Below are 13161 nucleotides of genomic sequence, written 5' to 3'. Positions count from 1 at the left end.
ACAAGAATTGTGGTCGAAGGCTAGAAATTAAGGTTGAGGGTGCTCACAGCAATTAAGGTCAAACTGGCAGTGGTTCGCTAGCGGTTTTTTTTTAATTTGTCTGTTGCCGAACAACTGTTTTAACGTTCATCAGTGGGTGGCGGGGCATTGGAATGAAATAAGAAGGTGTGGACTTTGCAAGTTGCCAAAAGTCTCCACAATGCTGAATTTGCAACAACGTACGTTTAAGGTGAAAAAAATTACACAAAGTTGTATTTCATAGTCATTCAATGTTTATTGTTAAGGAAATTAATCGACCCTTGGATGCACTCTGTGGCTTGATTGGTATTTGACTCTCTTCGCAAGAACAAGAGTTGCTAAACATCCAACATTCAGCAAGAGGCCAATTGCCAAACACACGACACCAGAAATCAATAATTGCATATTAATTCCTTGACAAACGTTGGTTCCCAGGGTTTGAACAAATGAACTCATAAAGGAGCATTGTGCAACATCAGAAGCCAAAGAATCGACCAATTCCGTCGCTACAGTAAGTATAAAACTCATGGCGTCGCTGGGGAAATTTGCAATAAAGGTCTGAATATTGCTTGCAAGTAAATCAATTTGTGTGATAATGCTTGAGGTGAGAGTTGACAGGGAGCTCATCACAGAGCTGGCAGCAGAAAAATCTGACAATAGACCATTCATACCAGCCGAAACAGCATTCACAGAGTTATTGAACTTGACCACGTCGTTATAGGCTGCTGTATAGGTATCATTTTGATAGGCGACAGCATCTTTCAAATTTTGACCTTGAGTATTTTCTGGATTTGGTAAAGTGGAGGGATCAAAAAGTGTGTAATTGTAATAGCTGTACAATTTTCCAGTACGTGGAAAGGTGAATGCATTCAAATTGTCAATGGCAACGTTATACAAGGTTTGATTGAATCCACTGAAGCCATCCAAACTTCCCAACGACGATGTGGCGTTGGTCAATTTGGTCTTGGCACTCATGATATCTGTCGAGTAGTCAGTCTTGATGGTGGAAATATTGGCATTCTGGACCGAGTTTTTGGCCGTAGCAGTCAATGAGGAAATATCAAAGGAACTAATTTGTGACTGGAAGGTACTTGTCATGCTCGACAATTGCGCATCAATTCCCAAGCTGGTCAAATAATTCTTGCCAAGCACTGCGGTCAATAGAGAGTCATTCTTGCCACATGTTGCAATACTGTTCATAATGGAGGAAACGTTTTGGAATTTGATCGTCATGTTGAACTGACCAATCAATTGGTCGCCCACAAGACTCAATGTCTTGGGTCCTTGTGTACATGTGTCGGTAATGAGAATGTATGCAGGAATTTGTACAATGGCAAACAAGAAGAATACCCATGCACTGATAAATGCTAATACGGTTGTGGTCTGAACACAGCATGCCTTTCTGAAAATGACACCCAAGAACGCAAACACATAAATGATGCAAGCCCAACCAAAGAATATCACGCTCAATGCAATTCGAATATTCTCAGCTAATGATGAATAAGTGGAGGCATCCTGGAGTACTTGTTGATTCAAATAGGGAGCAATTTGGCTTTGAAGTTGATTCACTTGGACCTTGATTCCATCCAATGCAGGACCAATGGCAGGTGTCAATTGAGTGGAGAGGGTTGCATTGATTTGTTGCTTAATATTTGCAATGTTTTTCACAACATCCGCTTGGGCAGTTGCAATGGTGCTGTTGGCACTTTTCAAAGCAGAAACTCCACTATTGACAGCAGGCACGACAAGAGAATTAATGTCTGGAATGTCGGTGGTCGTTGGAACACCAGAAAAGTTCGCTCTCAGTGTATTGAGATTGGAATTAATAGCCGCAATTCTTGCATTCATGGTGACAATATTGGTCGAATTGAATGTCTGTAATTGATTTGTTGTGGAGGTAATGATCGATGAAATGGTACCCAGAGGTGAGACCACTTCTGTAGCCTTATTCAACAGTGGATCGAGTTTATCTGGCAATGCGCTCAACTTGGCAGTAATGGTATCTCCAATCGTGGTCACTTTCATCACTGTAGTATTGGCCTCATTCACAAAAGATAATGTCTCTGTGAATGTTTTTCGAATGTTGGCAGATCCTTGTGCTGAGAAGCCAATACCCACTGCTGCCAATGCAATAAAACCACAAAACAAGAGAAGAAGTATGGTCGTGGGAATGACAAGGTGCTTTCTTTGATATGTCGTGTCTGGTTTTGAACCACCACACACGCCACAACATCGAAACAAGTAAAAGATAATTCCAGCCATATATCCAATGAGACCCAGTATTAAGGGTATGATTGCCAAAATGGCCACATAGATACCATATTCAATCCATTTAGCTCCATCCATGATATCTTGTGTGGTAGAGGGCCAAGTTGTACGAACAGTTTTGACTTCACCGAGTGTAAAAGTCAATGGAGTAGTGGAACTGGAATTGGTTTGAGCGAGAATGGGAGTTGTTGAGATGATCAAAAGTACAAGTAGGGAGAGGAGAAGGAAGAGAGGTATGGAGTTGGAACATGTTCGTTGACCAATTCTATTCAAGTGAGGAGTTAGTATTAGCTTCATGATGTTTCTATATTTCTGGAAAGATTGTTCAAAACACAAAGTCGTTGAGTAAATGAGGTCGTGTGGTTGTAATAGTGAGATGGAGGGCACACACGTTGAGAACAGTTGTACTAGTTGTTTCAGTTGTTCAGAATTTGTTGTTCTCTCTATTGTTGGTTGGTTGTTTGATGTAATCACGAGGAATTGAATGGAGAGATTTGGTTTCAATCGTTTTCTTTGTGTTGTTGTAACAGGTTTTCAAAGAGACTTTGTGATTGCGGCGTTCTTCGTAGTTACACTCAGCGGGAAAAGTTCATTCACCACCATGAGCCGTTAACAACAGCAACTTCTTGAACGTTGTGTGATGCTTTGGAAGAGACAACATCATTGGCCATCACTTCACGGAACAAGAGATGAGTCATTTTGGAAAACTCTATTGAAATTAGGGAGAGTGCCTCAAACCTCAATGAATGTCATGTGTTTTGATGATGTGGCCATGCCACCTGGTGGTAGTGGGTGTTGAAAGCGCTGTAACAACTGTGTGTCACCGGTGTATTAAATTATCGAGTTGAAATCTCGTAACTTGTTCACCGGTGAACAAAACGCCTACAAACTTTCACTGTGTTCCATGAATGCATCGTTTCTTCCCCGTTCGCAAGATAATGAATTATTAAATCAACTGCAATTTTCTTCTAAATAATCATAACATCCCCATTATAATTATTATACTACCAATAGCTATTGTAATATTTTCTTCACCAATACAAAACAATCAGGAGGAGTGAGTCTCTTGTAGAAATTTTCAACCTTTTTCAGCACTGAAAATCCATGCCTCTCATAAAACTTGATGGCATCTCGATTATTGGTTTGTGTTTGTAAATAGACAATAAATTCGGAGGGAGCTGAACTCAATAGTGATGACGGACTCTGCTTTTCATCATTGGAAGAATTTTCCAACAAGCAAGTTTGACTTGTTAATGAAGCCTCCGAGTGATGAAGTGAAGATTTCAGTAATTCATCAAGAGCTTGCATCACACAATCCAATAATTTCGCTCCAATTCCTTTGGATCTATATTTTGCTAAAACTGCCAATGAAGCAATACAGAGTCCTACATGATCCGGTGAAGCATGAATGTCTGTTTTGAGAATGCAGCCAATGGCTCCCACAGGCATTTCTTTATCTTGGCCATGACTCACGTAGGCGATGAAGGATAACTGATCGGAAACCATTTGGTCATACACTTTGGAATGATACGATACAGGAAGTACAACCGAGTTGATGGAGACCATATCATTCACTCGAGTGGAATCAAGAGGACGAAGGATGAGCCGTGAATCGATTGAAAGGTTTGTGGACATTTGTTTGTTTTTTTTGTAACACTTTGTCGAACTCTTGAGGACTCGTAAATCGAGTTTGTTCGAGTTTTTGATAAATACACGTAATATTTCCTCCATTTCAAACAACAAGCACCACAAAATGCATGGCAGAAAAGTTGGAATTTAAGATAATTTAATTTTGGATGATCCAAGTAACACAACACTAAATCTAACATGGTCGTTTGAAATAAGAGCTGATACATATTGCTACTAAAAAGGTCGCCAACTTCTGTTTGAATTCGCAAAGTACATGTCATCAAATTAACCGCCTTATTTCTACCAAGCCAATTGCGCAAAAGAAAAATTTATCCGATGAGACGGAATCGAACCGCCGACCACAGGATGACTTGCTTGCTACAGTCCCATGCTCTACCAGCTGAGCTATCATCGGATTACATTTATGAATTACCATAATATGTTATCATCGTTTTTAGTCGTACAATTAAGAGATTATGTGATCATTCACAGATTTAAAACCTGCAAAGTAATAGCTTAGTAATTTCTGAGACCAACGTGAAATTCTATGGTTCAATCTTTCCTCAACATGAAATCATACAACAAAAACATCCTTCTCTTGACAAATGACATAACTTGTGAAGTCTAGAAAATGAATTTTCGTCTTTCTTTTCACCAAACAGACTCTCTCTTTCTCGTAAACTTTCAAAACCAAGTTTTCCGCTTTCAATTGTCTGACAGGAAAAAAATGCCCCCATCCAAAACATTTACGGTTTCAGATGCTCATCATTGCATTTAGAAAAACACATTCATGAAGAAAGTTATGACGATAGGATGGGCAAAAGTTACTAGTAACACCCCGTTAATGCAATCCGATGATAACATATTATGGTAATTCATAAATGTAATCCGATGATAGCTCAGCTGGTAGAGCATGGGACTGTAGCAAGCAAGTCATCCTGTGGTCGGCGGTTCGATTCCGTCTCATCGGATAAATTTTATCATTTGGCTGAAGAAAAGTTTTTTTTAATTGTTAAGAATGTTATTCAGCTCCAGAAGAACCTGACTGTCGTTAAGGTTGACAGAATCTTCTTGAAGCAATCTTAAAGGGGAGATGGTCTTTTTAGGGGTGGGTACTGAATTCTTTGGGGAGGCAGAATGGTGAGAGGGTTTGGAAGACATGGTTTTTAGATTCGTATTGGTAGTTATAGAACTAAGAGAGGAAAGATCAAGAGGCGGAATAGAGGAAGTGGGATTATCAGTCTCTCCTTGATTGTGGTATGATATATCATTGACGCTCAAGTCCTCTCTTTTTCTCATCATTTCTTTTTTCTTCCTTTTCAAATCATTGTGCAAACGATCAATGGATGCCTGTGTTGACAAGTTTGAGGTGATAAGTGCTCCCTTTTCTTTCGCAAGCAACAAGGCTTCTATTTCCTTATCCTCTTTAAAATCTTCTTGAAATCTTGCTAATACTTGTTGCATTCGAATAGTTACTGCATGGTGTGGCCCCAATCTGGTTTTAGCAATTTCTAGTGCTTTCTCATGAAAAAGAGAGGCCTTTGAAATCTAGGGTCGCACAAGAATTACATGTGTTGATGAAGCAAAATTAAATCAGATGTTCTGCTACTAACCTCCATTAAATGTTCCAACTCCACTGCAATATTGTTGTGAGCCACAACAATGCTCGAGTATAAAGCATCGTGTGATAATGATGGGTGCTTGAAATCGTTGTCTTCCTCACTTCCGTCTGCTTCTTCTTCTTCAGCTTCCCTTTCAACAAGTTTAGACTGTTGAAATAACAAAATATCAAGAGCTGTGTTCGCATGGGCCAACGACTGTTTGTGTTTTCCAAGTTTGGACAAAATTGCTCCAATATTCAAATAAGAGTCTGCTAGAGCTATGTCATTTTCTCCTTTCGGAGTCTCATATTCAATTGCGAATGCTTGTTTTGCGAAATCAAGAGCTTCCTCAAACATGTTTTTCATTCGGAAAGCAAAACTCATGTTATTTAAAGTCATGGAATGAATTCTCTTGTGATTGTCAAACTCTATTCCCTTTTTTAAATATTTAAGAGCTCGTTTCAAAATGTCGAGTCCTGCACTTGGATTATTCCTACAATTTAAAGTTGCAAACGTATTGCACAGAATAATAAATTTTTTGCTTGCATCCTCAACTTTCGGATCTAAAAGACCATATACATCAATAAGAAGGGCAAGTCGTTCTTCCCAAGAATCTAGGCTTTTAAGGGGGTCGCTTGAAGACTCTAACTCTTTCGCCTTTTCCTCTAACGAAACAATCTCTAACAATTTGACACGGGTCTCTTTCATCAAAGCTGCATGATTAATCTCATTTAAGGTTTCGTTAACGTCTTGTTTGAGAGCTTCTTGAAGTTGTAATAACGAACAGGAATCAGTTTGCTCTTTTTTCGATTCCGTAGTGTCGCTCTTATTGAGTATGGAGGAGTTACCATCGTGATCCGATCTTGTTCTTTGATGGATAATATCAGTTTTTCTTTGATATCTCCTTCCTGGTGTTTTCGGCTTTGAGGGCGAAAAGGAAACTGCTGATGATGAAGTATTAACGCTCTTATTCCGAATCTCCATTTCTTATACAACCTTAAATGAGAGTAACAAACGTCCTTATTTTAAAACTACACAAATACAAGAGCACAACAATTTTTTTGTTGTTAAGTGGCGCCATCCAACTACAATGAGGAGTTTTAAAAAAAACATGCGTGATTGAAATATTCAACACATCTTTTCAATAGCTATACATCATCCCATTACATTACAACAAGAATATTAATTATATAATCATTTTACTTGCCAATTTCATTGAATTGTTGTTGAAAAAATGTCTCAACCCAGACGAGCGTCATCAACATTGCTACTTCAAGATGATATGGATGAGCTCATGATGAATTGGAGGGACAACTCCTCTCCTCAACAGCCACACAGTCAAACCACCCGTGTTCCGAAATTTCATTATTCCGAAGATTATTTGGAGGACGTGTTTCCCAAACGACCTTCTTCTCATACCTATCTAGACAAAATTCGGGAAAAGCAGCGAGCCACCATTCTCTCCGATCCTGTTGTTTGGGCTAACGAAACCCGAAATCTTCTCAACAAGGACATGAATATTCCTCTCCCAAGAAAAATCAAACGCAGAAATATGGGTGGCATACCGACCAACAGCGTCGGAAGGAAAGTGAAAGGTACTCTCTACAAACGAGAATCAATTTTACCAAGAGAAAATCAGATGAATCCGAGCCTTCCTCTTCCTCCAATTCCTGAAACAGAGCTTGACAAGGGGCTCATTAATTTAATCAACAGAAAATTGGTTCCCTCGTTTATTGACCTATCGCCGTTAGTGAATAACAATGAGGAAAATACACCTTTTGTTGCACAACCTGCTGTCCTTAACCCCTTCCATACTCAGCTTATCAAGAAGCAAATTCAAACATCCGATGTACAAAAACCAGCACTTTTCAAAATGCAAAACTCATCTCAAAGTTTGCACGATCAAACCAGCAACACCCAAGAGCCTAGAGGTATGCGTAAAAAAGAAGCACCCACAGTTATTCCTTTTGGTAATCAAAAAATAATTAATGTCAAGAGTGACAAGGCATCCATTTACCTACCAAAGAATTCCATACAACAACCTCTCAACTCGACTCTCGACCCAAGCGACGACCAAAAACTGAATGCTCTCCTTGAGATCAACCATGAAAAGAAAAAACAACAATACTTAAGAACGTATTTGGACCTCATGGACGAATACAGTTTGCATCATGTCATTGTACGACATGGAACTTTACTCAACAACACACCAGAATACTTGTCTTTCTATCGAACGTATCAGTATAACTGGCCTAAAATTTATGGAATTCTAATGCTACTGGAGAGACTTTTGAAAGATTTTTCAGGTGAGTCAAATCTTCAATAATTGACCATATGTTTAGTGTTTGTTTAACCAATGTTTTTTCATGTATTTTATGGAATTAACAGTTCCTCTGGCTTATGTTGACGGCAAAAAAGTTGTATTTTTAGCTGAGAAAACTGTAGATCCCACCAATCAACAATTAATTGATTGTCTTGTAAATAGTGAAACTGTAATACCATATATTCATCTGCCAGACGTGAAATTTTTAGGTAGAAATGGGCCAAATCTGGCAGCAACAGCAATTCAACGAATTTGGAGAGGATATTCTCAACGAATCAAGTTCAGAGATCTTAAGAGAAAACATGAAATGGCTTCCATCATTCAAAGATGGTGGTTTTTACGGACTCGTTTGTTTCGAACTAAAGAACGGATACAAAAAATCCTCTACGACGAAGAGTTTAAATGGAAAGCGAAAATGGAAGATTTTAAGAAAAACTGGGACTCAATCAAGAAAGCAAAACGAACAATTGTTCATATTAATTCTTTAAGTTATGATGAGAGTGTGAGGAAAACATTTCCAAAATTCAAATCACACCAAAATTCACAATTATTTAGACTACTCGATCTATTGGACCCCAATGTAGATATAATATTTATTTCGTCCTTTCAGATTGACAGTGACTCCTTGTCCTATGTGGTAAAGTTGTTAGAGTACTATGGAGTAGAAGAGCCAATGAAACGAGTGAAATTCGTGACTCCTGAGAACAACAAACAGTACCAAGACCACACCTCCTTATCGACTCTTGTTTACTATTCGCAACGGACTTTAAAACATATCAAGACGCTTGTGATGGGAAAGGTAGCCTTCATCGTTCCAGGCCATATTGGTAAAGACGACTTAAGGTTGGCTATCAAGCTTCAGCTACCAATTTTAGGGGCAGACCCTTTGAACTCTACAATATATGGAACAAAATCAGGAAGCAAAAGAATATTTTCACAAGCTGATGTCAACACACCGATTGGAATTTATGATATTTACGAAGAGGAAGATTTGATCTCAAATTTAACGAAAAAGATTCTTGAGTACCCGAACTTTAATAGGTGGTTGATAAAAACTGACACTGAAATTGGAGGACGAGGCTTAGCATATTTAGAGACTTCAAGCGTTCAAGCTGTAAAGGAGAAGAGGAAAAACGAACCCCTTTTTACTGATCGAGTTCGAACGAAAATTATAGAAGAACTATCGGAATACATGCCTGAGAAAATTAACTTGGTTTCAAAATATGTGTATCCAAAGTGGATTGATTTCATTGCATCTCTTAAAGCGTGTGGAGGAGGCGTTATTGAGGCCGTTCCTAACAAAATAATTGGCTCTCCAACAGTGAATTTATTTATTGAACCAAATGGTGAGGTGCAAGTCCTGTCGGTACAAGAGCAATTGCTAAATCCACAGTATTGCGCGCAAGGGTGTGCATTTCCACAATATTCAGCACCATATGAAGCCCTTAGAGAAGCTTCTCTATCCGTAGGACATGTGTGTTATTCAAAAAAGATCATGGGCTACCTTTCCATTGATTACATTATCTTTTTAGATGAGAAGGAAAGCGCAAGAATGTGGGCCGTAGATTTAAAACTGCGCTTGACAGACAACTCCCTTATTCATCGGTAAGTAGTTCATGACCAGTCCCAGGTGACTCACTTTTGACACTTTCATTGCTTTGAATATCCTTGATATTACTGATTATGAATATCCTTACTGATTATTTGGAAATAGTGTGTTTGAACTTGTGACAAATAGTCAATTTGACATGAATAAGGGTGTAATGACGAGGAAAGATCATGATAGTGCAAACATCTCAATGGAAGTGAAACGCTCTTACATTTATAGTGGAATGATGAGAAACCCCTCCATAAGTACATGGCATCATTCGTCGTTTTTCAATGATTGCAGAATGAATGGTCATTCGTTGGATTGTGTTGGACAATTTGGAGTTGTTTTCCAACAAGTCGATTCTCTACTCAGAGGCCAACTTGGAGTGCTATGCATTGGAAAGAGTTCTGAAGAAGCCATCAGCTTCTTCTCCAGCCTCATTGAATTTATTTCAAGTTTAATTAACGATGAGGATCGTCAACCATTTGGATACGATTCCAACATGTGTAGCGTGGAGGCACTAGCTCATTGGTTATCCTCCCCATCCAATCGTGGTAGTAGTAGTAGCGGTGGTGGTGATTCAATTGGTGAATAAAAATTGATGGGAGTTGAAATTCTGTTGTATGATTTTAAAAAATGAGAGCGAATAAGGTTGGGAACGGAGTGGAGACATCTACCGACAAACTACCCTCTCCTCAAGTATTTGGAGACAAAAGTTATAAGGTTTGTATTCAATGATCATTATTGCGATCATGAATATCATGAATATTTATAACGGAATGAATTGATTAATGTCAATACAACGAAACATTGGAATTACGAACGATTATGAAATTCGATAATTAATTTATCATCATGTTGGATCAATGATGAATAATGGTAGATACTGAGAGAAATTGGGAGTGGATCTTTCGGAAAAGCCTACCTCTGCGAAAAAAAGGGTAGCAAGTATGTCATGAAGCGGATAAATATGAAGGAGTTGAGCGATGAAGAAAAGCAAGGAGCATTGCTTGAAGCACAAATTCTTCAAAAACTCAAGCATGACAACATTATTGCATATAAGGAATATTTTATTAGTTCAGACAAGTATCTCAATATTGTTATGGATTATGCTGATGGCGGTGATTTGTTTACAAAAATCAAAAACGCTCCAGGCTATTTTTCAGAAGAAGTATGTCTCAATATTGTTTTAAATTCTTTTCAAACTAATTGGGGAATTATTTTGACACTGTTTTTCTTTGTTGGAATTAGCAAATTCTGGACTGGTTTGCCCAAATTGCCCTCGGGCTGAAACATGTACATGACAGCAACATTTTACATAGGTAGGTGCATGCATGGGTTCAATTTTTTGTATTCGAATCATTTTTTGTTCGTCAGAGATCTTAAAACTCAAAACATATTCTTAACGAAATCGGGAAAGATTACAATTGGAGATTTTGGAATTGCAAAAATTCTAAACTCCCAAACTGAATTTGCAAACACGGTCATTGGAACACCATACTATTTGAGCCCTGAATTGTGTGAAGACAAGCCATACAATCAAAAAAGCGATGTTTGGGCCTTAGGATGTGTCTTGTATGAGTTGACAACTCGGAAACATGCTTTCAACGGTCAGAATTTACCTGCTCTTGTTCTCAAAATTTTAAAGGGTACTTATCCTGCTATTCCTCCAGTTTACAGTAGCAATCTGAGTGAGCTAATTTCTTCCATGTTACAAAAGGATCCTGACCTTAGACCAAGCATGAGTGAAATATTATCTCTTCCTTTCATTCAGGAGAGGGTTTTTAAATTTATTATGAACAAGCAAAATGCATCTCGATCGAATAGTGCTCTCGAAGGTTCCTGTAATCAAGAGGATTCCACTCCGCGACCAGTGGTACCCCAACAGGACTCGCAAGGAGCATTGGATCAAAAAGCACCAAAAAAAGATGCACGATGGTTGCAAGAAAAACAACGAGAAATGGATGCGCTTTTCAAGCAATTACATCCATCGAAACAAGTTCCTATTGATACTCTTTCCAAGCTCCAAATACGCAAACACATGCAAGAGCGAAGTGAACTCAAAAAAGAAAAACTGAAAGGACGAAAGGAATATTACGAGCAACTGCTGGACAAGAAGCATAACAAACCAGTCATAGTCACCGCCAGCGTACAAAATCAACCTGTAACAAACTCGCAACAGCCTCCACCCATTCCTCCTCGGGTGTCTCTGCCCTCAAATATTGTACCCTCAAAAGCACAACCACCACTTGCTCAAAAACAACCTCAACCATTCATCTCTGAAAAAAAATCTCCAAAACGAAATGAGGAACGATCAAAAGCGAACAAACCATCTCAAGAGGACAATGAAAAAACTGTATATACGCTGGAAGAAATTTTGAATCAACAAGTTCACCCGCATCATCAACCACAACGAAAACCTCCTCCACTCAAAACAAAATCCTCTGAAAATAATGTTGCGATCATGAACAACAATAGAGCCAAACCCTCTGAAAACGTTAATGCAATTTCAAAAGAAGAAGTCAGAAAAGATATCAAAAACAAACAAGACAACGACAGACAAAAGTGGCTCAATAATATGAATGGTAACGAAGCTGAAGATCGAAAAAAGAAATTCCTGGAAGAGAAAAAGGAAGAAAAGAGGAGAAAAAAAGAAGAAGAAAAACGATTAAAACTCGAGCATAAGAGAAAGATGGACGCCATCAAAGGACGGAAAAATCAAGTTCGTCAACTGTTTGGTTTGGATGAAGGATCTCCAACAAGCATGGATGAATCTCGATCATTGGACAACAAGAAGCAAGACGATCAGCCCAAAGTGATGGAACCCACGGAAGTTGAATTAATGAAAAAGAAAGAAGAAGAAGAGAAGGAAAGAAAACGAAGAGAGCAACTAGATAAACAGAGACAAGATTTTAAGGATTTCATTAAGAATCAAAAGAAGAAAAAGAAAGAGGAGGAAGAAATTCCAGTGGAGATTGCAATTCCTGCCATGTCTGATCATACTCATCTGACGCGAGTCAAAGAAAATCTCGAAGATTCAACAACCCCAGTGAGCGTCTCCATCTCGCCCAAGAAGAAGCCCTCTCCAAAACAAGATGTTGGGGTTGTCATAATCGAATCCAAGCCAAAGCATGAAAAGGTAAAAGCATCTCCTTCTAAAGAAGCCAATTCACACCAGTATGAAGATTTAGACTTGCTCCCTTCGAAGGAAGATAATTCAACACCACCAGCAATCTGTTTAACGCCATCCACATTGGATAGAAATAAGGGCACACCCGTTCAACTCAAGTTTCACACACCGACAAGGAAAAACGAAATTGACACATCTCAGCTCTCACCTACAGAGCTAGAAAATTTAAGAAAGAAACAAAATGAATTGGGTGTTAGAATTGAATCATTAAGATCGTATTGTGAAAACAAATTTGGGGAGAGGACCTTCATGGAGCTCTATAATTTCTTGAGAGACTTCGAGTTGAAAGAAAATGAAGATGAAGACAGTCAAGTGCATGACGGCATTGAGCGAATTCTTGGAGAAGAAAAGTCTTCAAAACTTCCCTACATCCAAAAGATCCATCAACTCATTTTCTGTGAAGATTTGTTTTACGGATGATTGGCATGGGTTTTGGTAAGGAATGTCAAAATCAACCCACAACACCAATTTCAAAAATGTTTTTAACTTTTATTCATCAAACAAATTCAAAACTTCCACATTTCGTCAAGATTGTGGTCGA

General features: G+C 38.6%; 5 protein-coding genes across 5 annotated transcripts; 2 read left to right on the top strand and 3 right to left on the bottom strand.

Annotated features, from left to right (window-relative positions):
- Window positions 1–288: 288 nt before the first annotated feature.
- On the bottom strand, window positions 289–2583 carry C9374_007221 (uncharacterized protein; the record flags this gene model as incomplete). The annotated part of the gene is made up of 1 exon (XM_044697169.1): window positions 289–2583. The coding sequence occupies one exon, from the start codon at window positions 2581–2583 to the stop codon at window positions 289–291; it is 2295 nt and encodes a 764-aa protein (XP_044555584.1).
- A 717-nt stretch (window positions 2584–3300) lies between these two features.
- Window positions 3301–3921, bottom strand: C9374_007220 (uncharacterized protein; the record flags this gene model as incomplete). Its single annotated transcript, XM_044697168.1, has 1 exon — window positions 3301–3921. One exon carries the CDS (start codon window positions 3919–3921, stop codon window positions 3301–3303), a length of 621 nt encoding a protein of 206 aa, XP_044555583.1.
- Window positions 3922–4920: 999 nt separating this feature from the next.
- C9374_007219 (uncharacterized protein) lies at window positions 4921–6500 on the bottom strand (the record flags this gene model as incomplete). The annotated part of the gene is made up of 2 exons (XM_044697166.1): window positions 4921–5463; window positions 5529–6500. 2 exons carry the CDS (start codon window positions 6498–6500, stop codon window positions 4921–4923), a joined length of 1515 nt encoding a protein of 504 aa, XP_044555582.1.
- A 250-nt stretch (window positions 6501–6750) lies between these two features.
- On the top strand, window positions 6751–10025 carry C9374_007218 (uncharacterized protein; the record flags this gene model as incomplete). Its single annotated transcript, XM_044697165.1, has 3 exons — window positions 6751–7822; window positions 7905–9444; window positions 9554–10025. The coding sequence occupies 3 exons, from the start codon at window positions 6751–6753 to the stop codon at window positions 10023–10025; spliced, it is 3084 nt and encodes a 1027-aa protein (XP_044555581.1).
- Window positions 10026–10066: 41 nt separating this feature from the next.
- C9374_007217 (uncharacterized protein) lies at window positions 10067–13040 on the top strand (the record flags this gene model as incomplete). The annotated part of the gene is made up of 4 exons (XM_044697164.1): window positions 10067–10153; window positions 10314–10601; window positions 10682–10752; window positions 10808–13040. The coding sequence occupies 4 exons, from the start codon at window positions 10067–10069 to the stop codon at window positions 13038–13040; spliced, it is 2679 nt and encodes an 892-aa protein (XP_044555580.1).
- Between the last annotated feature and the right edge of the window lie 121 nt (window positions 13041–13161).

This window comes from Naegleria lovaniensis (genome assembly GCF_003324165.1).
Source record: "Naegleria lovaniensis strain ATCC 30569 chromosome Unknown tig002, whole genome shotgun sequence".
Classification (NCBI taxonomy): domain Eukaryota; phylum Heterolobosea; class Eutetramitea; order Acrasida; family Naegleriidae; genus Naegleria; species Naegleria lovaniensis.
Note: the sequence above shows the minus strand (reverse complement) of the source record. Positions and strands in the feature narration are given on the sequence as shown.